The following is a 24,829-nucleotide window of genomic DNA, read 5'->3' as shown; positions in this document are numbered from 1 at the left end:
ATTCGTGTAGAGTTGAAATATAAGTCTAAGTTTTAGGACTTCTTGATAACTTGGTTTTTGGACTAGAGTTTTTGTATATTTTGATTAACTCTCAATCCGTAAAGGCTTAAATGTTACATAAGAACAATTTAGCAAAATAATTGCTAAGAAATTAGCTGAAAGCATGCGTAAGAATGAACTGCAAATTTATGTACTGTTATATATTCATTCGTGGAGTATAAGAAAAGAAGCTTTTAAAAATTCATTCATAAGTCCAGATGTTTTTATATATATAGTAATTTTATTGAACATTACAATTAAAAAGACAAAACTACTACAAACTAAGAAAAATAAAAGAATAAAAAATAAAAAGTGCAAAAAATTTTTAAAGAAAAGAAAAATAGGAGTAAAGAAAAAGAAAAAATATGTAAAGAAATGACTTCCCCTCTCATCACAAGTATAAACAATTTTAGTAACTTATCACCTCCTCTTAAAACACAACAAATGATCTCTTCTTCCCATATCCCATCTCTTATCTATAAACAGATCCTTAAAGCCTTGCCATTCAGTCCTAATCAACAAAAGTCCATTAAGAGTTACCAAAGATAACATATTTATTTTAAGTTTGATCAAATAAACCAACTTTATATTCCTTCCTTTTACTTTTAACGATCATGATCTTTAGTCCAACAATTATGGTCTTTATGGGCAATCCCAAGTCCTCTCCTTGTCCAAGAGGAATTCACTGTCAGTGGAGCCATCTTCAGTTCGCCATTTCTTCCCCAGAAGTCCATAAGTGCAGAGTAATACTTCTTAAAGACTTCCAATGCCAACATTACTTTTTGTGAACATTCCTTGAGTAACTTCTGAAATTTTGCATATTTATATAGCTGATTAGGTATGACAACTCATTTTTATCAAGCTTACCTCAGTAGATAATGGACATAATTCTTGATTAGGTCTGGTTAAATGGACATAAATTTTATGAACTCAAATCTCAGAGAGCATTTTAAGCTAAAATAAGGCAAAATACATGTATGAACAAATCTTTTTGAAGAATGCAGAGATCTTCCTATATAATAATAACTAAGTCAGAAAACTATCTCATTTGAGACTCAAGAAATACTTTATCTATATACTTATGCAGGAACATCTTGTGGACATAGGTCAAATACATATAATGTATGAAATAACTGGAAAATTCTGAATGATTGCCAGCTCCCCACCCCACCCCAAATCCTCTCCAGAACAACATGAATGGAAATAAGAATAGTTTCCAAGCTATAAATTATATATAAAAGAAATAATAATAAATAGAAACTAACCATCAAACTTAGCTCCTCAAGCAATCTAACATTTGGAGTCCTCTCTGAGCTTGGTTGTTTGCTTGCAGACATTTCATTACCCAACTAGGTTATATCAGTTGCAAGCAAATAACCAAGCTCAGAGCACCAACAGAGACTCCACAGTTCAACCCCGAGGTACATATATTCTCTTCTATTGGAATCTAACATTTCTACAACAATTCTTTCAGGTGGGATTTATTTGACTGCAAAGGGTTAAAAAAAAAAAGAAATAGTGATAAACTGGGCTCAGGCAAGCATATAACAACTAGGATCATGTTACTCAACTAACCAGAATCTGATACAACAATATACTTTGAATGACATAATTTGGAGCCCAAGAATATTTTGTTTAGGCAGCAAGATTGAATGGAATTAATGGTGTTTCCACACATGCACACCCCAAAGTATTTTCATTTCAGTAGCATAATTTACAGCAGGTAGGGGAAAGTTACATTTTGTTGCTGCTGCTATTAAGACTCATAAATCCTTAGTGATCTGTAGGAAATTATCCAAGGATCTAAAAATAGATCTAAACTTATCCTTCAATGAATTCCTATCATCTAACAGAAAGGCCAAAAACACCTAGCCATCAACTGTTCTTAAATTAGCTCCTTGGGGCTCTTTTCTGTTTCCCTCACTAGTGTTACCTCCTCTGCATTTCTCTCTTCCTCTGCTTCCTACAGCACTGTCTCATCCCCTGCACACTCTCCATCAACCTCCCCAAGAGGTCTTCTCCAGCTCTACTTCATCCTTTCTAGTCTACTCATTCGCTTCCAGCCTTCTCCTCCCTCTATTCTCTTTTATTCCCAATCATAAATGTTTAAGGACTAATATTAGGTTTTTTAAGCCCATGAGGCAATTTGGGCTTCTTATCCCATAGTATTTAAGATAATACCTTCTCTGTTCTATTAATAAATTCAGTTTTTGGGATGGAATGTGTCTATGAAGGGGGAGGTGATGTGATGGACTTCAGTACCACAGCTGGTTCTCAAGAAGGAGGGAGTACATTCCAAGGAGGGAGGCAAGACAAGAGACAACACAGTTTGGAGCTGAACCGTGGGAAGACAAAGAGATTCAGAGTAGCCCCACCCTAGAGCCTCCCAGGTTATTTCCCTTTAGGTTAGAGTAGAGTTGGTTTAGTCTGGCAGGCTTCTGTCTATGTGGCGTGAGCAAAGAAAGAACTAAACTTGGCTGGATTGATTCTATGTTGTTCTTGGGCCAGGCCTGACAATTCTGTCCCTAAAATCAAGGCTTAATTACAAATAAATTTTACCAAAAACTTTCTCTACTCAATTTTCACATTTTGATCAAACATCGCAGAAGACGCTACACACTTTTGCTCTGGCAAAAAAAAATAAATCATGTACAATGCTAAAGCCAAATATCATTTAATCATATGGATGAAGTCATTTATCATATGGATAATTTCATGTCAAATAAACAAGCAAAACAACAGTCTTTCAAAACATGATAGATGAGGTCCATACATATTAATGAGGGCAGAATAAGAGAGAACAATGACATTCAAGACCTGAAGGTGGAGTTCTTGCATTATGATGGGCAGCACTGTCAGTATTAACAGTTAATATGTTAATCTTAAGTGATATCTGAAGTAATTCCTGTTTTCCCCTTCATTTTAATTTCTGATTCCATAAGAGCAAAAAAGCATAGGCAAATCTGACAGTACTGATCATCCACTATGCAAACATTTCTGGATTGGGGGCTTATGAGTAGACATTCTCTAGCATCGTTATTCACTCCATCAGGGTACAAATGTGGGTGATTTTTCCCCCGAAGAATTTATAATTGCCTGGAGAAAATACTTACTCTAAAAAACTGGTGATATAATCCTTACTGCAGGTTGACCATGAGAAGGGGTTGGTGTTTGCTGTAATGTGAGCCGCCATAAGTTTTGCTGCTTCATGACCTTTGGTCCCACAAGAATTTCCAATTCCATCATGGTTCATACCAAAACTGCCAGAAAGAATAAGGAGGGAAGAAAAACTATTATTTTTATATGAAACAACAACTATAACAAAATAAAATTTGTTATCAACTGAATGCCAAAAAATGTTCTCAAAGAATGAGAAGTAAATAAGGGGCTATATATACGTTATATATGAAAGCTATTAGCATAAAATTATTAGCATGCTCTAAATAGTTCACTTTACAAATTTCACTATATTTACAGCATAATCCTATCTGATTTAGTGCCAACAAAGATTACCGTTTTAGAAGCTTCCTGTGCAGACAAAGCAAATCAATAAATATAAAATGGTTACTATGATTAAAAGAAGATATTTTAAAAACTAGATATTTCATATTAACTGAGACAGTATATATCATTTGAAATGATTCAGAAGGGCTTTTCTTTTTTTAATATTGAAAAATGGTCTCTTCCACTACAAATGATAGTCGGAAAATACTCATTGATTCTAACTGAAAACGTGCATATGTGTTTTTTTACTGCTATTTGCTGTATGAAAGGCAGTTTTTCTTTTCAAGATTGCATTCCCAGACATAACAGTTCCAAATGCAGATTGGCTTCTAAAACACTTGACTTTAACTTTTTTAATAAAACAAAAACTGGCAGTGCATTTAATTGCATATGTATTATTTGATCTCTTCTTTTGTTTCAAATGTACTGAAGTAATTGGGACTACAGCAGTGTAAGTAACTCAAGTATGTCTTCCTCTTACAATTTATCATCTTGTTCTAACCTTTGAGATACTTTAACACAGTCATTAATCATCAGGTTGCAAACATTTCTGCTCATGTTATTCCATTCTCATAAGTATCTGTTATTAAAAATTGGCTGAATTCAACTTCATAGAAAACCATGGTTTTGATCACAGAAAACATGGCTAAATTCTTTCCTTCTGCCATGTTTTCTTGCTGAACGCTTTCCCCCATAAAGCAGTAACTTGACACCAATATGGCTGTAAATACCAGAAACTAAATGAGAGTGTGACTTTGCTGGTTCTCCTGGGTTTCTTGTCAGCTTTCACTTCCATTGTCCATAGTCTCCTCCTGGGCTCTTTGGTAGGATTGTGCTTTGAGCTCATTGTTTTGCAGTGGTTCTGGTCCTTCCTGTTGGGACATATTCAAAGATACTTCTGGGAGACTACTGACATATACTATTCCTCAGGTTTCTCTCTTGTCTCTTATGCTGTTTAATATCTACATAAAACCATTGAGGAAAGTCATTGGGAGCTTTGCAGTAGATGCCATCAGTATGCCGAGGACACCAACTCTAGGGCTGTCACCCTTCTAATGTCAAGGGACCAATCAGTACCCTTGAATCTCAGTAATGGGCTGGATGAGGTGTAACAAGCTGAAATTCAATCCAGTTACTTCAGTGGTTAAACTGAAGCTTTATCTGGATGGGTTGCCCTGTCCCAGAAAGAGGTACAGTAGCTTGCAATGGCAAGAGCCCTTTCCCACCAGCTGTCAATGGATTTACAGGTGGCAGCTGTGGCAAGGAGCATATCTGAACTATGGCCATGGCTAGGGTGCTGTGACCCTTCCCGGACTGGTCAGACTTAATGGTAATTACTCATGTCTTGATCACAATCTGTCTCAGCAACCACACTGTGCTTTATGCACCTTTGACAAATGTCTACAAATTGCAGTTGGTGCAAAATGCAGTGGAAGGCTGCTGACTAATGCAAGACAGGGGCCTTATGATAATTATATTGAAATATCTGCACTGGCTCGCAGTTGCTTAACGGGCACAGCTAAAAGTGCTGGTGCTGGCTTAAGATTCTAAATGACTTAAAGCCTAATTATCTGTGGGACTGCCTCTTCATTTATGAAAATGCTCCAGAACTTTGATCAACAGGATTGTCCCTTCTACCAGACGCCTGACTATCAGATATGTGGGAAAGGGCCTTCTGTGTGTCTCTTTAGTTATGAAATATTTTCCCTGAAGAGTTATGTTTGGCTCCCAGATTTAGAAAAGCAATAAAAAGCACATCTTTCACCAAGTTTTTAATTGTTGATTATTTTAATTTTGATTTTAACTGTATTATTTTGTTTTGTTTTTGCCTATGTATTTTATATCATTGTAAGCTGCCAAGAGTGTTGGAATAAACAAAAATGTGGGACATAAATTCAGTAAATAAATATCCTGCATGTATCCAAATAAATAATTTTTCCAGGAGTAAAATACATGCACACCTAAAATATTACAATATGGAAAGGAGAAAAAAATAAGTAATTTGTGTCTCTATGCTAGGATTATCTGATCTGAAATAATTCCAAACTATTAGTTTTCATCTTCATACTGCTGTAGCATTCAGCCTTTCCATTTTCCTTCTCTTAGTTTGCTTGAGATTTCAACTGAAATCTATGCTCCCTTAGAAGAATACCTTAATTCTGACCTTCTGATGGGCAAATGTGTTTTGCAAAATCTTTTGCCTTCAAAATATCTGAAACTGGAACAAGTATTCTGCTCCACGATGAAGCACGGAAAATGTGCACAATAAAGTTGTTCTATCTGAAATCCCTTCTCACTCTCTCCTTATGGTTTCATGTACATCTGCATATTTATGGATTTTCTGCACCAACTTTTGTTCCCTTATGTCAGAACTGAAAGGATGAAGAATTGGGGATTCAACTTTGCTTGTAATGCTAGATACTCAAGTCTTTCCACATACCCTGATCCATGTATATTTGTATCTTCTGAGACTGATACCAATATTAAACAGAAAATATAAAAAGCTTCAAATAATTCATTCATTATATCTCCTTATCCTAGCCCTGCATATATTCTTCGGACATTTTCATGAAATTTACTTTACTGAATCTTTACACTCTATCTCATGTACGTTCAAATTATTTGTAAGAAAGTCCTCCTAAAATAAAACGCATAACAAATTTGAAAGGCACCTAGCATATAATTCCTTGAAGCAGTCTGCAGCAACTCCTGAAATTTGTTCAGTTTCATCACCTGAAGATGCTAATATATTTCTAAATGTGCCTAGTTTTGTAAAAAGAAAAAATGAAAAGAAAGAAGTGATAGACATTTATTACTTTTACCAAAATAGTCAGGAGAGACAAATTGTTGGAGATGTAGATTTCGATTATATTTGAAAGCACAGAGAAAAGAACTGAATACTCCAGATGAATTTCCACAGTGTAATCTCTACATATATTTAATTCCACTAAATTCAGTGACGCTTATTGCTATATAAATGTGCATTGGATTGTAACTATTGCTTTGCTGTTAATGACCTTAGTATCAAATATAACAATCAAACAAACAAAAAGCAAGCTGCTGAAAACAGTCGTAGTAACTTGCTTGTTATTTGAAGAAACAGGCCATGTGCCAAGATTAGTTCTAAAGTATAAAAAGTTAATCCCACAAAATTTGGTTTCAGTTGATTTTTCTTCCTAAAACATTACCCAAAATTAAACTATCTTTGCTGATCTAAAGACTGCAAGGTTTCTCTTTATCTTCCTGTGTAGTTAGCAAAGTATATGTTTTATGTAAGACAACATAAAGATCTCTTAAAAGCCATTGCTTCTTTTTTCCTGAATTCTACATGTAACAAGATATTTGCACCAAATACTAGTAACTGATTAAATCTGTCTGCAATCCCCATTTTTTGACTGAATCAAAATGAACCTTGCAGCAGGCATTCTCTGACTGTGGACCCTGCCCTCCCAGGTTAGGCATCTGTTACAAATCATGAAGATAAAAATAATGACAAAACTACTGGGACTTTGGACGTGTGTTTTTTGCACTTGTGTTCCATCTTGGACTAGATATGTATACCATATGGTTAAGGACACATTTCAAGATCCCCCTGCCCATTAGCCCATTGGTATTATGACTATGCTACCAGGGGGTTTCAATCTAATCAGGTTTGTGCAGTCAAGTGTGAGTACTGTCAAAACTTGCTCTGAGTTCTGTTCATTTTGACTGCACAAGCTTCCAATGGACAGTGACTGCATCACAAAGTTCAAGAACCCCCATCATATATAGATTAGTTATTATAAGAGGTCTATTTATAGTGATCTTTAGTTTCATTCATTTTAGGAGATCCTGGTATTGCAAATGGTGAGAACCACTGCCTTATGACTACAATGTCCCAAACATTTTATGGTGCTTGTCTTTTGTTTTTCCCTCTCTTCTATCTCCCTGAGTTCCTTGCAACAGTCAACCTGGGTATGAGAAGGCAAAATTTTATTGCCCTGGGGCCACACTCACCATACCTTTTGCAACTGGGGGCAATATTGAGGGGATATTAAATGTATCAGACTGGATAAGACAACAGATAATATAAGCACATAAAACTACCATGAAAACATATACAGATAACAATAGGAAAATCACAAATAGCCCAATAACTATCCCCAAAAGAAAAAGAAATGTAAAAAAACTTAAAATATAACAATTGTCATTTACCACCCAGTTTTATCAGATAATACTGAAGAGACTTTGGGCCTACAACACTGCTCTGGGATCATATGTAGGCTGATCTGTCCACCCTTGACATACACCATCTTACTTATATGGCAGAAAATATAATTTCTGAATTATGGTTAAAATAAAGAAAACGTTAATGGATATTCATTTTTATAATAATAGTATGGTATCTCTTATGTGATATGAAGATTCCTGCACTGGGCAGGAAATTGAAATAGATGACCTCCACAGTCCTTCCCAACCCAATGGTTCTATGACTCAAATACTGATATGAATAGAAGTATATGCAGTATATTCCCAAATCTGAAAATATTCATTCAAACAGAACATTTCTGCAAACACAGTGAAAATAATCTATTAAAAATAATGTGATTAAACCATGTAAATTAAACATGGTTAAAGCAGTTTTCGATGTGTTTGCCACTGAAACACAGTATTATCAGTATTATAGTCTGAATCTGAAATGGTAAGCAAGAATTTTTGAGTTTGGTCTCCAAACTCAAATCTCCTGAACTGTATTGTTTTTACAGCATGCTTGTACAATGGTTGCATAATATTGATGCTACGCTTGCATGGTTTATTTTGTGGTATTACAGCAATACACTGTAACTGTGATATTATGCTAATCTGATGTAACTAGGGACACCTTTCACCTCAATTATATATGTGCTAGAGTGGTAACTCTTTCAAGATCATATGGTTGTTGAAATAAAACAACAAAACAAGTAATCAGGATACAGAAAAGGCAGCCAAGGTACGAGGGCAAAGGTTCAATTAAGGTAATTAAATTAAATGTATTAAAAGTTTAAAAATATACGCACTTGTGTCCAATCTCATGGGCTATGGTAAAAGCAGAGCCAAGGCCAATGTCTTCGTTAATACTACAGCTCCTTTCAGGCTCACACATTCCAGCAACAGAAGCCAATCCTGAACAAACAAAAGGAGACACAAAGGGTCATGCCAACATGTTTCAGTCTTAAAAGCCTTAGTTATAAATGCCTGGATTCTTTTTAATAACTTCCATGCCTAAAAGCAGCAGTTGGCAAAAGGTTAACTTTTTAGTCATTGCAAAATCACTGGGGGGAACCTCACTTTGCCGGCTAGACATTAATATTTTTTGAACTGCAGTCATTGCTGGAAAATGTCTAGACTAGGGGTTAGATTTATAAATTTTACTTCTGGTAACTTGGGACCACCTAGTAACTTGAGCCAAGAGAGGGAATTCAAGCAAGCATTTCTATTTTAACATTTTTGAGGTTGCAGAAAGCAAATTGTGTCCACATTACTTTTCCAAAAAGTACGGTTTTGAGTTTAGTGGGTTCATAAAGCATACAAGTAACATTTTAGTTACCCAAAAATCCCCAAGTGATATATTCTAGGGAAATTTTATGAGGGAAAAAAGAGCCCTCAGTACATCAATTGCAGAGAAAGAAACATTAACCTGTATTCACTATTATGCATTTCTTTTATTACAGCATGAAACATGTGTCCTTAAAAAATCTAAAATGAAAGAAAAGCTTCAGACATTTACATATGGGATACTGTACATGATATACATTAACTGATCAATTATCACTACTGATAATGGATCTGCTGCAGCCCTAGTGATATATTGCTTCGAGTATTGTACTCTTATCTGGAAAAAACATTAATATATTCCTCTAAGGGTTATAAGTGTGCTGCAAAAATATTGTTACAGAATACTATTAAATGGATACCTTTGGAACTGGATGCAATGTGTTTGTAATGAAAAAGGAAATCAAAATAATGTTGGATTCCACTTTTCTATAGGAATAAGTCAAAAGTATTTCATGGGTTGCACTAGATTTATACCTTTACTGCCTTCAAGGCAGATTATTTTAATCCAGGCTTCAAATTGGTCTCTCCAGATGTTCTACACTACCTATCTACTCCAGCCAGCATGTTCAATTATCAGAGATTGTGGAAGCTGTGGTATAAAATATCAGGGAATACCTAGTCTGAGAACAACTGGTATAATCCATAAAACAAGTTAGAAAAACATTTTTACCTCAGACATAGACACATCCTGTTACCTGTCTCTAATCCCTTAGTTCTCTTGATTATAATCACAGTATGCAAAATCTGTTAATTGGGCGCATATATAGCATTATTATCTGTAGTGGACCTGAATTTTGAGTGTTTTTAAGAATTTTATATGTATAGATTATTTCTATTAGTTTTCAGCAACTAGATATGGACAAGAGATGAGAATAGTCTGATGTTTTATCTCCGAATATATTTTTAGTTTACGTAACAGTCACTGGCTCCAGACTAGGGCAAAATGAAAGTAATCAAAACAAGCTTTGCCAAAGTAGAGGGAAATTATTTTTAACCAACTGTAATTTCTGATAGAAAAAGGTTACAATCATGTTTTTCCTTCCAGTAATTTTAAAGGTAACATGATGATAGCATTCCATTTTCTAAATTCTTCTCGTTGTGACAAAAGTATGTATTGCTGCCTTTTTCTTCTCCAGTACAAATAATATTGTTAACACTTTTATAATATAATGAACCCAATTCACATTTATAGCTGGGGACTGGAATGATTCCTATAATCATGCTAAAAAAAACCCCCACAAACCTTATAAATGATCAGTTCTAAACCACTTTATTCAGACAATTGTTTTATATTTCCTCTTAGATCTATCTTTTTCTCCGTTTAGGCTGCTCTGCAAAGTGATGAACTTTGCTACTATAATTGTGATTCTATTTCTTCCCTCTTTTTGCTTTATGTTCCTTTTTCTTGGGACTCTGATAGTTTTTTTAACTTGAAATATGCAGCTTTTTTTACACAAATGAATGGCTTCGGCAATTAGGAGTCCGTAACTCCCGTACAGTGCCATGGAACAGCCTGCAGCTCCAGGTGCTGATCTTGTCTAATTCCCAGACTATGATTTATGCAGTCTTATCCACTATTTTCCATAGTACAAAACCTCTAGAAACCATAAAATACATGGGATAGGTTTTTTTTTTTTTTAAAAAGCCATTATGTAGAGACTTCTTCTATTGCTACAGCAAGGATTGGGTTCCACTAAAGACTGTTATGGGGGAAGTGCTCTAGATCTCCTGATTTAAGTTGTTGCTATAAAAGCTTGTGGGAAATGTCATCATAGCTGGGGGATAATTAGAGCAGATAAGCTTTGTAAAAAGTTTCTTGTTTCTTGGTTTTTGGAGTTATGTGTAGAAGTTAGGGGGGAAGATTTAGAGTTTAATGCATCAAGATGGAGTATTCTTCCAAAGATACAAGTACATGGACCTTGAGGAAGCTGTCCTAGTAATCTGCAAAACTGGCACCATGTATGTCTTCTGGGCTGGAAAAGAAGAGGCTTGAGGTACACTTTTGAACATTTCAGTTATCAGGACATATTTTTAGAAGAGAGCCAGTAAGCCCTAGTAGTTTGCAAGAAAGAGAAATAAAACAAAGAAGAAAAATGGAGTAGAAATATTTTACACAGGATCAAGAGGAGACATCTGCATCCCTGAAATTAAAGAGCTAACATCAATCCTCTTTTCATGGACAGGAAGATACAGGCATACCTTGTTTTATTGAGCTTTGCTTTATTGCACTTCGCAGATATTGCACTTTTTTTACAAGACCCTCCACCAACAAAAAGATTATGACTCACTGAAGGCTCAGATGATGATTAGCGATTTTAGCAATAAAGTGTTTTTTAATTAAAATGGTTTTTTAGACATAATGCAATTGCACACTTAATAGACTAGATGTAGTGTAAACATAACTTTTATACGCACTGGGAAACCAAAAAATTCATGTGACTCCCTTTATTGCGATATTCGCCTTATTGCAATGGTCTGGAACTGAACCTGCAATATCTCCGAGTATGCCTGTACTTAGGCTCAAATGGATGGGAATGATTTAGCAGTAATTCAAGAAGAACGCATATGGTGGTGCAAAACAGAACAAACAAAACCAAACAAAATTTTCTTCTGAGAAGGCGTTAGACTAGCTGTATCATTTCAATAGGTGTTGGAATTCCAAAAGCATATATTCACGATGTGACAGACAAAATACTGACACTCATCAACTCAGTTATATTCTCATCTGCTTAGGCTTAATACTGAAATTATATCTAATAAAAAGCATTAAATACATTTGGAGTGAAAAACCATATGTTATTGTTGTAGTATACTAAAGGCTATCCAGAAGTTCAGTAATGGAGAATTTCTCCTAACCTGATACTGAGTGGGAAACTAACTCTGTTAATAAAGGAAGATCCAGTTAATTCCTGCCTTGCTTATAACTTCATACAGTATTTCAGAAAAAAGGAAAATAATTGTTCGTCCTGCACTTAATTAGAATAAATTAAGATAAAGAAAAGATAGCTGATAAGAGGATTGTGGAGAAGCAACCATATGTCATTTTGGAATTCATGATAGTGTGGGTTATTAGAATTGATCTTCATCAAATACATAACGTTGACATTAGGATCAAAATGTTTAAAGAAAAGTTGGGTAGCAAGTGTGAAAGAAAAAGTATAAGAAAGTAAAAGAAATGGGATATCCTGAAAACTGAAATATGGAAAGTAGCACTGCAAAGTATTCACATGAGAAGGAAAATAGGGGACAGTATGAAGAAGCTAATGTCACTACAAAGGAATGTCATGTTTGTTAACATTTTTAGAGTCACTGATCTGGTTGGCCATAAGAACACCAAGGATATATTATATAGGTATAGCATACATATTAATTTCAATAATGCATTTAACAAAATTGTAGACTATTTTTAGATATATTAAGTAAATCAAAATTTATTAACCAAACATACTCAATGATATATTTTTATTAACAGCTCTGAAACGAAGATACACTTGAGGTTCTCTCTCAGCTCCTGCCCAAGTCAAGATTTTATAAATGACCTGCATAAAATAATAGACAGGTTGCTTATCAAAACTAGGTAACTTGGCCAACAGCATAGAGGGAATCAAAATTCAATTAACAGTTTTGGACCAAGATAATAGCATGAAATTCAACTGACAAAATGTGAACCTTACATGAAAAAAATCAGATGCAAGCATAAAATGAGGCAACTTGGCTAGACAGCAGTTTTATGTAACAGAACTAATGTCTTAGTGGATTGCAGACAAATATGAGCAGCTTTTAAAATAGCTAAAGAAATCTGCATTAGCAGAAATAGTGTGGTATTATGAAATGTAAAACAAATAAAATACAAAGCAAGTGAAATGTGCACTGAGAACTGGAATATTCACACATATTTAACAGAATATGTGTGAATATTCCAGTTCTAGTCAGTAATAATACTGACCTGTATTACAGTACTATGCAGTTATCTAAGTCCTATTAAATTCAATAAGGTTCTCAATAGACATGCATAAGATTGCTGCTTGCCTTTGGAAAGTAATAAAGCATATATATTTATCTGTGTAAGATTGCACTGTACAATATCTTACATGAAAATGCTAAAATATAATGATAAATTTATGTATGAACAGCTCCTACCCATGATAACTAAATAGAACATTAAATGCAAGAAGATGATGAAGTTGATACAGTTGATGCTACTGCCAAAAGCATCAACTGTACCACACACATGCATGGTTCTTGAAATCCAGTTTTTGAAATATCTGGCTAGTTAATGTTAGTAATAGGAACTGGCAGAAGGTCATCTACTCTCATCTTTTATATACAGAATACAGTGTCTTTATAAAGATACCAAGCTGCCTCATATTAGCTGGAGTCCAATATAATCCCAAATAATGATTTAACAGTGTATGCATAAAACTCTGCCCTGTCTCTTACTGGTGCAAAGAAAGCAGAATAATATACTTCTGATGCTAAGCAGTTTATTTATTTGTTTATTTATTTATTTAATGCTGCATACATTTTTTACAGTTGTCTTTTAAGTCTGTTAATAGTTGGTTTAAACAATGGTAAATGAAGAAGCCAAGTTTAATCCTAGTTGCTGTAAATAAAGTACAGTTTAATTTATCCGTAGGTTCATCACAGTGAGATGTAATACAGAATTCTGACATTAGGATGAAATATGAGGACAAGTGCACAGCATGAAATTATACACAAAACAATATTCCAGTGCCAAACTTGAGAGATAACCAAAGGAACATCTATGTCTTTATGTGTATGTGGCAGAATATCACCTTCTTTCTGCTGACTTTGGAACTACAGGGAAATCTGACAATTGCTGCTACTGCTGTCCCACTCCTTTTATCTGAGCCTGCAGACTACTGTTCACCTTTCTACCCAGCTTCAGTATGGGAATTCCTGCCACTTGCAAAATAGTTGCCCCATGATCCAAATGGTAGGAGTGCAAAGAGAAGGAATGTAAATGTAGTGGATGTTGATGACTCATAGCCTATCATCAACTGGGACAGGATGTAACTCCTGCATTCAGTTCCTTTCTGTGTTGGTTAACAGGAAGTGATAGTAGTAATGCAGCTCTTCGCACTTAGTGAAATCCTGCAGAGATTAAATTTGTGGATTCCTCTCTGTGCCCCAGAAAGAATTGGTTTTTCATACATATTTAAGAAGTTCCTAGGCAACTCTGGCCAATGCTTTAAGGTTTGAAGGCAGAGTTCAAAATCAGATCACAGCACCTGGTCCATGTATCTTACCAGGTGCTAGGCAGACCTTCAACTGAATACAAATGATTCCCTGAAGCTACAAAACAGCTATGGAGGAATATAGTTCCTTACATGACTTTCCATGCAAGGAAATGAGGGGGGGGGGGAAATCTGTCCAGGAACAGATTCTTTTATCTTTCCCATGGATATTAAGATAACTTAATAGTGAAACAAGAATATCTAATAAACAGAAATGAAATTTCAGGATGATTCAGTCATAATTTAGAATTAGATGTAGCAAATTTTAATTTAAAAGCAGAGGAAAGAGACTTAAATATAAGTGCATGCAAGTTATCTAAATACTTTATGAATGCTAGCAGGCTAGGGAAGCTTGACACTGCAGTAATCATCAGATGTTCATGTTTTCTAAGACATAACAATTTTATAATGAACATTTTGATTTCTGTTTCTTTCCTGTGGGCTCTTTTTGTATATGTGAAATCTATCAGAGCAATCTTCCTGATGAAGAAAGCAGTATAAACTTCCCCTTTCCCTTAATGTTGCTTTGATTACCTTCTAGACCAGTGTTTCTCAATAACAACAACTTTAAGATGTGTGGAGTTCAACTTCCAGAATTTCCCAGCCAGCATGCTGGGTAGGGAATTCTGGGAGTTGAAGGCAGCTCATCTTAAAGTTGCTGAAGTTGGGCCACACTGGTCTAGATTTTTAAAGTGATCCAGCTTTCAAAAATAAAAATTCAAAAAATTTTAAAATTCCCTTTTGAAAATAAAATATATTTTGAAATCTATTCTTACATAAACAGATAAATATAGGGAAACCATTGCATCTATAGAAACATTTAAGGAACAAATACTCATTTAGCTTACACTATGAACCTTACCCAGTGTTCCACAAGGCTTGTTTTTATATGTGCAGATATCATATCTGTAAAGAATGGAAAGTAGATATATTTATAAAAGATTCCTCTTGGCAATACTATTTTTAAATATTTATTACATTACTGTAGTGAAACTCCAGTTGTCAGACTGCAATCACTGTAATTATGTGCAGCCAGCTGGAATATCAGCCCTGCCTTCTAGAATAAACTACACGCTACATTATGCTCACAGCCTCTGGCCTCAAGCCACTGAGAGACCTGCCAGGAAGGGGAAAAAAAGGTTAAAGTGGACCTTTGTAATTTCTGGCCTTAAAATACAGCCTACCATTTGGTTAGGAAGTTACAGCCATATGTCTGCATAATATTGGTATTTCAACATGAAAAACTAACAATCATTATTCTAAACGAGTAAGTTCCTTCCTAAGTACCCTGAGTATTTTAGAATACTGAGTGGTAATGTTTTATCTTAATATTTTGCATTTTGCTTACTTTTTAATGTAAGTATTATCTAAATAGCAAAACCAGCGACATATTAAGTAATACCTTAAAGAGACAATGACTGGCTCCTGATTACTATGATATATGCATAACAGACTATTAGCGGACCTCCTACGGCACCAGCTCTTTTCCCACTTCCTTTAACTTAAAAGAAATCCCATACATGTATCATGGAAATTGTCCTGGTATGCTCTGAGTGCAGTGGACATATACTTTAACACAAAAGCATTTTTTACTTTAATAAATAACATACATAGAACAAATGTTACAAACATTAACTATATATTTAACATCAACTATATTTGATTAATATAGTTCAGATGTTAGCAAGCATATGTTTAAAATTAACAGGATAATAGCTTTACAAATGCAAAAGTACTTGACCTAATACTTAGTGAACCAGATAATGAACACAAGTAAATATGAAAGTGGACTTCTGAGTTTGTGTGGAAATTGCAGGAGAAAACAAAGAATTATGACTGGTAAGCAGGTATCCCACCCCAGAAAGAAAAGAAAGAAAAATAGGAGTTACTGTTTGATTTTTTTACATTCACTCTTTATTGTTATAAAAATGAATAGAAATTACATGAAACTGAGCATTGGATACTACATATGACAAGGAATAAAATAAAATAGCATATTGAGCAATTGAAGGAGGTTTTTATATGGGAGCTGAGAATCCAAACCAGCTGCAGCTCACTCTGACCTGTTACATTCAGAGTGGCTGCTATGTGCTTGTGAACTATTTTCTGTACCTCCCAAGTAGTCATAAGGAGGAGTGCACAAAACATCCCCAGTTTGATAGATTCTGAGCTTAACTTCATTATTATCAGATTCCCAGCTTGAAAACATATGAAGATATTTTATTCCACATTGTTTAGAGTATTGCAGCATCTTCTTTATCAGTTTTAATCTTCTTTTTAATTTTTAAATAAACTTAACCAAACTTTTAACTCTAAATTTTCTCAGGATAGCTTAAAGCAAATTAAAATTCTAAACAAATAGAACACCCAGTAATTAAAATGCATAATATTAAAGTGAGAAACTAAAGCAGCACCCCTTATAATTAAAACATTGATAAAGACGGATATCCTTAAAATCAATATATTAAATGATTAAAACACACAGAAGAATAAAAACATGTTTATCTAGTACCAAAAGCCAATATAATTGGTATCAGGCATCTCCCTACTAGGAAGGGCAGTCCAGAAACAAGAGGCTACCACTGAAAAGACCCGACTATGATGCCATGCCATGAAAGGCTTTATAGACAAATGCCAACTTGAACTGAGACCAGAAATAAACCAAGAGCCAAGGAAGACTGGAAAAGTATCTTCACAGTGTCATGTTCCAGTCAATACTCCTGCTTCAGTACTTTCCAAACCTTCTCAAGCACAGCCCCACATAGAACCCAAGGAGAAGTAACCATGGCATGCATTACTGTAACAAGATTATATTTATCCAGGTAGGTCTGTAACTGGTCGGTTTGTAAACCTAAACTTGTAAAAGGTGCTTAATATCATAGAGGACACTGATGCCTCTACTGACAAAGATGAATCTAAAATGCTCCAAAGCTGCAAATTTTATTCTTTAGAGGGAAATGTATCCATTTCTAAAAAAAAGTTTGAATGCTACTCACCTTAGTAGATAAATCATCCACTAACAGCACCTCTATCTTGTCCTGATAGAACGACAGTTTGTTGGCCATCATCCAGTCCATTACTGTGGCCAGGTACTGATTCAGTATTTCCATTGCCTCATCTGGATCTGATGGAAAGGAGAGATTGAGCTATGTGTCATCAGCTCACTGATGACACTTCACTCCAAATCTCCAAATGACCTCACTTAGCAGCTTCATGTAAATGTTAAGCAACATGAGGAGATAAAAGAACCTTGCAGAACCCCATATTGTAAACACCTTAGGGTTGAGCAGAAACTCCCCCAGTACCACCTTCTGTCAACATTTGTCCAGGAATGAGCAGAACCACTACAGAGTTGTTCCATCCATACCTAGCTCAGATAATTTCTCCAGAAGGATAGCATGGTCAGTAATATTGAAAGCCAATGAGAGCACCAGGAAAATCAAGATGATGTATTCCTCAATTGTTTTCAGACAAAGATTATCCTGCGGTGCGACTAAGGCATTTTTAGTGCCAAAAGCAAACATGTAAGGAGAAATTTATTGTCACCTGGACCCAGCTGAACACCCCAACTTACTAGATTTAATAAGGCATGAGGGACAAGGATTGCATGAACAGGAGGTTGGCTAAAGTCTATCAAGCACCATGTCTATATCTTTATTTCTACATCTACATCTCTCCCAGTACTGGATAAAACTAGATGAGGGAAGATAGGAAATAGAGATGAAAGAGAGCCATCTTATTTTTCATATATTCTGTCTGCTGTTCCTTTTTTTGAAGGAGGTTACAAATGTAAAACTGTGTGCACTGTGCAATTGATATGCATTACACATATTATTTATTCTGTTGAGTTTTCAAATAGCAAATGCAAAAAGGATGTTACTTTGTTGGGTGATTTAGCTTTGCCCAAGAAGTATATTTTTCATTTTCCTACACTGCTTATGGTCCATGCTGAAGTGAATGTGTTACTGTTGCTTGCTACTTTTCAAGCTTCAGTACTATGACTATTTGTCCAGGCAGATGCAAAAAGCAGTTCTTAATTGTTTCTTATTTTTTGGTGTAAGAATTTAAAACATTTTAATTCTTTTAAAATAAGGTTCTTTGTCATTGTATGAACTGTGTGGTAGGTAGCACTCAGACTGGATTAAAACCCCACCTACTTTTATAGTCCTAAAATGAGAAATGAAGGAATCAGGATTTAGTCTTGAGTCTCACTATTTCTATGAAGGTATAGGTAGCAATGTATGTGGTTTGTTTACTTAGCAGCATATTCCTCAGGACTAATTTGTTGGAGGCTGTTTGACAGATATAGCTATGGATATGGTGGAGTGGATATAGTTAAAGTAAAAACATTGGTAAAAATGCCTATTCACACTCTCTTCTCTCACACAAAAGCAGCAAGCAAATACATAATGGCAGGATTTATGTGATGACATCCTAGCATGTATGTCATTATTTTGGTGTTACTGTGGTTTGCTACAATGTCACATGTATAGAATCAGTACAACCTGTTTTTCCATGAGCCACTGGGTTTAAACAGCTTGGGTTTAGTTCAGGACAAAAAATGTACTTGTGTTGATTAGTTAATTTACGCTAATGCTGAGAATGATTCCTCGTGTTTAAAAAATGATTTCTCATGTTAAAAATTATAATATTTCTGTGTTCAAAAACATCCATAGTATGCCTATGTTTACTTAATTTATTTTGGTAGATGCTTCTCAGCACCAAAATCATACCCAACCAATCAAAATACACAATCTTGATTACAAACACTAAAGCTGCTGCATTTTCAAACAAGCTGTATTTACTATGATTTCTTATTGCTAAGTCTTGTCATCGCAGCAGAATATGTGAATATTTACAGCAGTACTAGAAAGCTTTAAAATCTTTAGCCCTTGAATTACAAGATATAGTTCATGAGATGTAATGGGTAGTTGTTAAACTGAGATACAACTATTCTGGGGGAGTGGGGATGGATGGACATAGAAATGTTTGTTTTTCCTTTCTGTCTCTGCGTGAGACCATAATAAAATACCGGAGCAGCACTTTAAAAAGCATGGCTTTTGCTATATACTCTAACATTTTGTTTCACATCAGTCATGTATGGCTATAAATAGGCAGCCATATAGATTTAATAAATAAATAAATAAATAAATGAAATATATATGGCTATAAGTTTTATAATTTTATGGCTATAAATTTAATAAATAAATAAATGAAATATATATGGCTACCACATATGGCATTTTAGTATAGATTTAAAGACTGTAACCAAAACTGTTTTTTCCCCTTGCAGTAAAATGCAAGAAATGCAGTAAAATAACTGTAGTGTTGACTGATTTTGAATACCACTGTATTTCTCTGACATCATCCTAAAGTGTTATCTTTACTTTAAACCTATTTCGCACATTCCCAGAAATTATTCATGAAGATGAACCTGGATGCACCAGATGTGATGAAGCCCAAACATAGTTCAATCTTGCTATATCAGCTTCTTCTAGTGTTTATTTTAAGCTGAAGCATAACAATGATTAAAGGCCTATGCATTTTTGGCACAGCTTCGATGGTCCAAACTTCCATTCATTATTAATATTACCAGTGTACTCTGCAGACTGCACTTTGCAGCTTTCACATTAAAAAGAGTAAAATTATATGCACTATGTTAAAACATGCATACTATTAAGAATTTATCACTCAAAACTGAGATAATAGTGCATATACGGGGAATATGTACATATGTCAAATATGTAAAAGCCAGGAAATTTAGCATAGTCATCCTGGAATGAACTGCATTGTCATGTCCCTATTATTCCATCATACTTTGATTTTAAAGGCTGCAAAACATATGCATTGACCTAAGAAGGAAAAAAACAGTCAACCAAGTAAAAGTACAATCTGCTTTGCGCTGATAATTATTATTTATTTTTTTGTTATTTTTTATCACACCTTTTCTTATTTTCACAAATAACTCAAGGCAGGGAACATACCAAATACTCCTTCCTACTCCTATTTTCCCCACAACAACAACCCTGTGAGGTGAGTTGGGCTGAGAGAGAGTGACTGGCCCAAGGTCACCCAGCTGGCTTTCATGCCTAAGGTGGACTAGAACTCTCAGTCTCCTGGTTTCTAGCCTGGAGCCTTAACCACTAGACCAAACTGGCTTATGGCATTATATGTGGAGACATCTGCTCCATGGGAGTAAAACTATAACAAATATAGACAAAGTATTAAATACTATGACAAATAGAGACATTATGTCATGAGTAAGGATGGCGAGCAGGGGGCTCCCATCCAGACTGTCAAGCGCGTGCGTAGCACTGAGGAATTGTTCAGCCATTCAAAGAGACACAGATCGGGACCGCCTTAACCCTTGGGGGTTATATGTCTGGGTTTTTCCCACGCTTCTTCAGTTTGTTAGGATTCCTGTTAAGTACTAGCAATAAATATTAGAGACCAGTTCATTGTCTCAGTGTGTTTCCTGGTTGTTAGGACACATTACTATCAAATGTATGTATTCCCAAGGCCATGGTTTTTCTTGTCATAAAGAGACAAGAAACAGTATTACAACATATGTAATGACACTGAGGATGGAAACAGACATAAAAAAACAAGGAAAGTCTTTCAAAAGATCTCTGAACTCTGAACTCGGTATGCTAAAGATGCAAATGGACAGATAGTAACTGATTCAAAGAAGATCAAAGAAAAATGGAAGGAGTACACTAAAATACTGTACATTACAGATGTCAACATTCAAGATACCTTAAAAGATATTTCTTACAGGAACCTCTAGTACTAGAAGATGAAGTTAGATCAGCACTCCAGTTATTACCAAGTTGCAGAGTTATAGGAACTGATGAAATGCCTACAGAAATCTGGCAAGCATCAGAAGAAGAATCAGTAAAGATTTTAATCAAGCTAAGTGAGCAATCTGGAGAATGACACTGTGGCCAACAAATTGGAAGAAATCAATCTACATTCCAGTACTAAAAAAAAGGAGACCTTTGAGTATGCAAACTATTGTACAATATCCTTAATCTCACAGGCTAGGAAAATAATGGTTAGGATCATCCAACAAAGATTAGAGCCCTCCATGGAAAAAGAGACTTCCCAAGGAGCACAGTGAACAAATGGGACTAAAATTAAATATAAAGAACGAACTGATGACAACAGGTACAACAACCAGCCTTAGAACTGATAATGAAGGCCTTGGAAAAGATATTAAGATGTCATGATATATATTTACAATCAGAATAGTGCAAGGAATGGTATTTCCTGTGACATTCTATGGAAACAAAAGTTGAACTTTGAAGAAGAATAGGAAGACTATTTGCACTTTAGAAACATGGTGTTGGAGAGGACTCCTGAGAATACCATGGACAGACAAGAAAGCAAACCAATGGATCATCAAACAAATCAACACAGCATTTTCACTCGAGGCACAAATGACCAGGCTAAAATTATTATACTTTGGACACCAGCTGTCATGAGTGCCGTTGAGCTGAAGTCATCAGCGCAATGGCACACATGACAATAGCAAGGAAAAAGGTGAAGGGGCTCAAGATAAGTAGCCATCAACCCACAACGACTAACGGCCAACAAACAATAACTAAACGGATCACGAAGCACACCCAAGCCATCAGCGCCAATACAACGGAGATCGCCCAGCTGACAGCAATCACCAGAGGAATAGAAAACCTGATGATGGGCGATCCCGGAACGCCAGCGGGGCCTCACAACCCCTCACCCACCGGCAGGGCAACGTATTGGACAAAGGGGGGTGACGTGACCGCGAGTGAGGGGGCGCTGACCGGCGCGGGGTATTTAAACCCCGCACCGGCGCGCTCCTGTCACTCTCAGCTTTTTTCTTCCGACGCTGTAACTGCGCTGTGAATAAATCAGAGCCTGATCCACGAACCAGTGTCTGAGTATTATTCAGAGGCAGGCAGCGCATGACACCAGCTCTCTGGAGAACCTTTTGATGCTGGGAAAGATGGAAGGAAAAAGAAGAGGAAGACCAACAGCAAGGTGGATGGACTCAGTTGCAGTGCCAATGATTACACTGTTGGAAGACCTGAAAGACCAGTTTAGGGACAGATTGTCATGGAACAAATTTTTGTGGTTGCTAAAAGTTGATATCAACTTGATGGCACATAATCAGTTTGACTGTTTACAATGTTACAATGAAAAAGGATCTACAGTTTTCTGCTGCAAAGTCGTATTAGGCATGTGAGGGTTACATATGTGGGATGCCATTATATCAGATATAAATTTGTGAAAAGGTATATGTATGAATTCGATTTATTGATGTTGCATGGAAGTAACCATGTGGAATAACTCTTAAGCTGATACCTGGAAAAATATCTAAATACTGTAACACCAAATTGCGGAAGATTAAAAAAACAATGAATGATTCCCTAAGTGCCTGGTGGATTTTGTCTTTAAGTAGTATGTCCAGTTGTTGAAAAGTATGTTTATTTCCAATCATTTCAGGGTATGCCTTATTTCATTTAGAAATAAATGTGTCAAGAATGAGAGGTGATTACTATCGTAACTTTCCAAGATTTGGAGTTAGTTCCATCTTCCCGTAAGTATTAAAATATTTTTCTTCTGTACTTTTCTTTCTTTTTCACATTTCAAAGAAATTTTTATTTCCGTTATGCAATTATCTATATCACAATTGGGCAGGGTATCTGAAATTGAAGATCCTTTTCATTTTGCACTGGTTAGCAACCTGAAGACCTGCATTGACATAGGTTTGATCTTAATTTCAAAATTGCTAAACAAGATACCAATTTCAGTCTCTAGCAAGAGCTTTCTGTCTCTTTTTTGCAGTCTGACAACAGGGCGTAATGTATGTTGTGACATTTACATGTTGATGTCAGCAAATATGTCTTCATCTGATCCCTTCACTGTCCTTGTTTTTTGTATTTCTCTGTATATTTGATCATTTTGTTTGTTTGTTTTGCTGGCTTCTGGCTGTAATAAAGTTTTATCGTGTGAAAACAGAACCATATTACCCAATAACCATCCAGCTACTCTACTATAGTAGACTTATTCAAATCAATCAAATCATGATACTCTTTTATAAGAATCTGTTTTTGCTACCATGTACTGTAAGTGTCCACAAAACGGAAATGACCAGGCTAAAATTATTATACTTTGGACACCAGCTCTCTGGAGAACCTTTTTGAATGCCATGATATTTTTGACAAAAAGGAAATGACCTTTTCCACATAATCTTTTAGCTGTCAAGCATATTCCCTATATTAAATTGTACAGGGAATGTGCTTGACAGCTAAAAGATTATGTGGAAAAGATCATTTCCTTTTTTCTTTATTAAAGAGACTAGTAATTAATGATATTTAATTTACATTTTTGAATATAATTGTTTTTAATGTGGTCATTTAATATGCTCCCGGGCAGAGATTCTTGGAAAGTTGTGGATTGGAAGGGACCAGTTCACCTGACTTGTCACTGTCATTGTGATAACAGTAGAAATTATTTTGCCTCTCTCTATATTATTGTGGAAAAACTGTGGGCAATAAAATGCTTGATGGCTTTATGATTTAACTGGCCATATACTCCCAAGTCCAAGAGAAACAGCAAGAGAAAAAAAACCTGTTTTTTGGTCTTGCTTTCTGCTGAAGACAGGGAAAGAAAGTACCTATGTTTTACTAAATAAAGCATGGAAAACCTTGTACTGTAATTGTAATACCATCAAAGTGTTCTGTTGAATGTGAATATATCCCACCTCCTTGAATTCCTGAACAACATAAATAAAATGAATAATGAATTTTCACAACAATGAAAAAGTTTAAATGTACAGTTACGGAGTCCACATGCTTGAATATAAACATAGAAGATAACTGTTTATTTCCTAAATTGCAAAACAACACTCTTCACCTTCCCTTCCCTTAAAGTGCAGCAGAAAGGAGATAGGAAGCATTTGCTTTCTATATAACATTACCTTGAATTATCTTTATGTCTCTAGTTAATTTAAACTATGATTTGTTGAAAAAAGTATAATCAAACTATGATATAAGCTCTTACTTATTAAAACAAAGTTTACACCAACCATTATTTTTCTTTTAAAATGTAATGATAAACTGTAGTTACTGTTCAATAGGAACCAGATGTTTTTAATCTCCACCTTGCAACTGTGCCAGCTGAGTGGAGAAGCATGTCAGCTCAAGGCTTGTGCAATTTTATTCATATAATGTTAAAGTTTGAGCCAATGGCCCAGTCTGAATACCCAGTTCTTAGATTAGGAAACTGAAGATTTTTTTCTTTTAATTGTGTCTGTGTGTGTGTGTGTGTGGTTATATTCAAAAGAAAAGAAGTCCACAAAAATACCTCTCTTATATAGTAAACAAAAAAGTCCTCCATATATATTTATATACTGTTATATAATTTTATTATTAACATTTAATTTTGTTCACTTCTATGAGTACTTATTC

General features: G+C 35.3%; 1 protein-coding gene across 1 annotated transcript in view; it reads right to left on the bottom strand.

Moving 5' to 3' along the window:
• The window catches only part of ADAMTS6 (ADAM metallopeptidase with thrombospondin type 1 motif 6), a 154,430-nt gene that overhangs the window by 74,839 nt on the left and 54,762 nt on the right, over nt 1-24,829 (bottom strand). The window contains exons 8-10 of the mRNA XM_063295602.1: nt 15,238-15,281; nt 8,580-8,685; nt 3,153-3,299 (exon numbers count right to left, since the gene is read on the bottom strand). Of these exons, the coding sequence (XP_063151672.1) occupies nt 3,153-3,299; nt 8,580-8,685; nt 15,238-15,281 (297 nt within the window). The remainder of the gene's footprint in view (nt 1-3,152; nt 3,300-8,579; nt 8,686-15,237; nt 15,282-24,829) is intronic.

Source organism: Candoia aspera, chromosome 2, assembly GCF_035149785.1.
Source record: "Candoia aspera isolate rCanAsp1 chromosome 2, rCanAsp1.hap2, whole genome shotgun sequence".
Lineage (NCBI taxonomy): Eukaryota > Metazoa > Chordata > Lepidosauria > Squamata > Boidae > Candoia > Candoia aspera.
The sequence above is the reverse complement of the archived record's forward strand: the minus strand, read 5'-3'. Positions and strand labels throughout refer to the sequence as shown.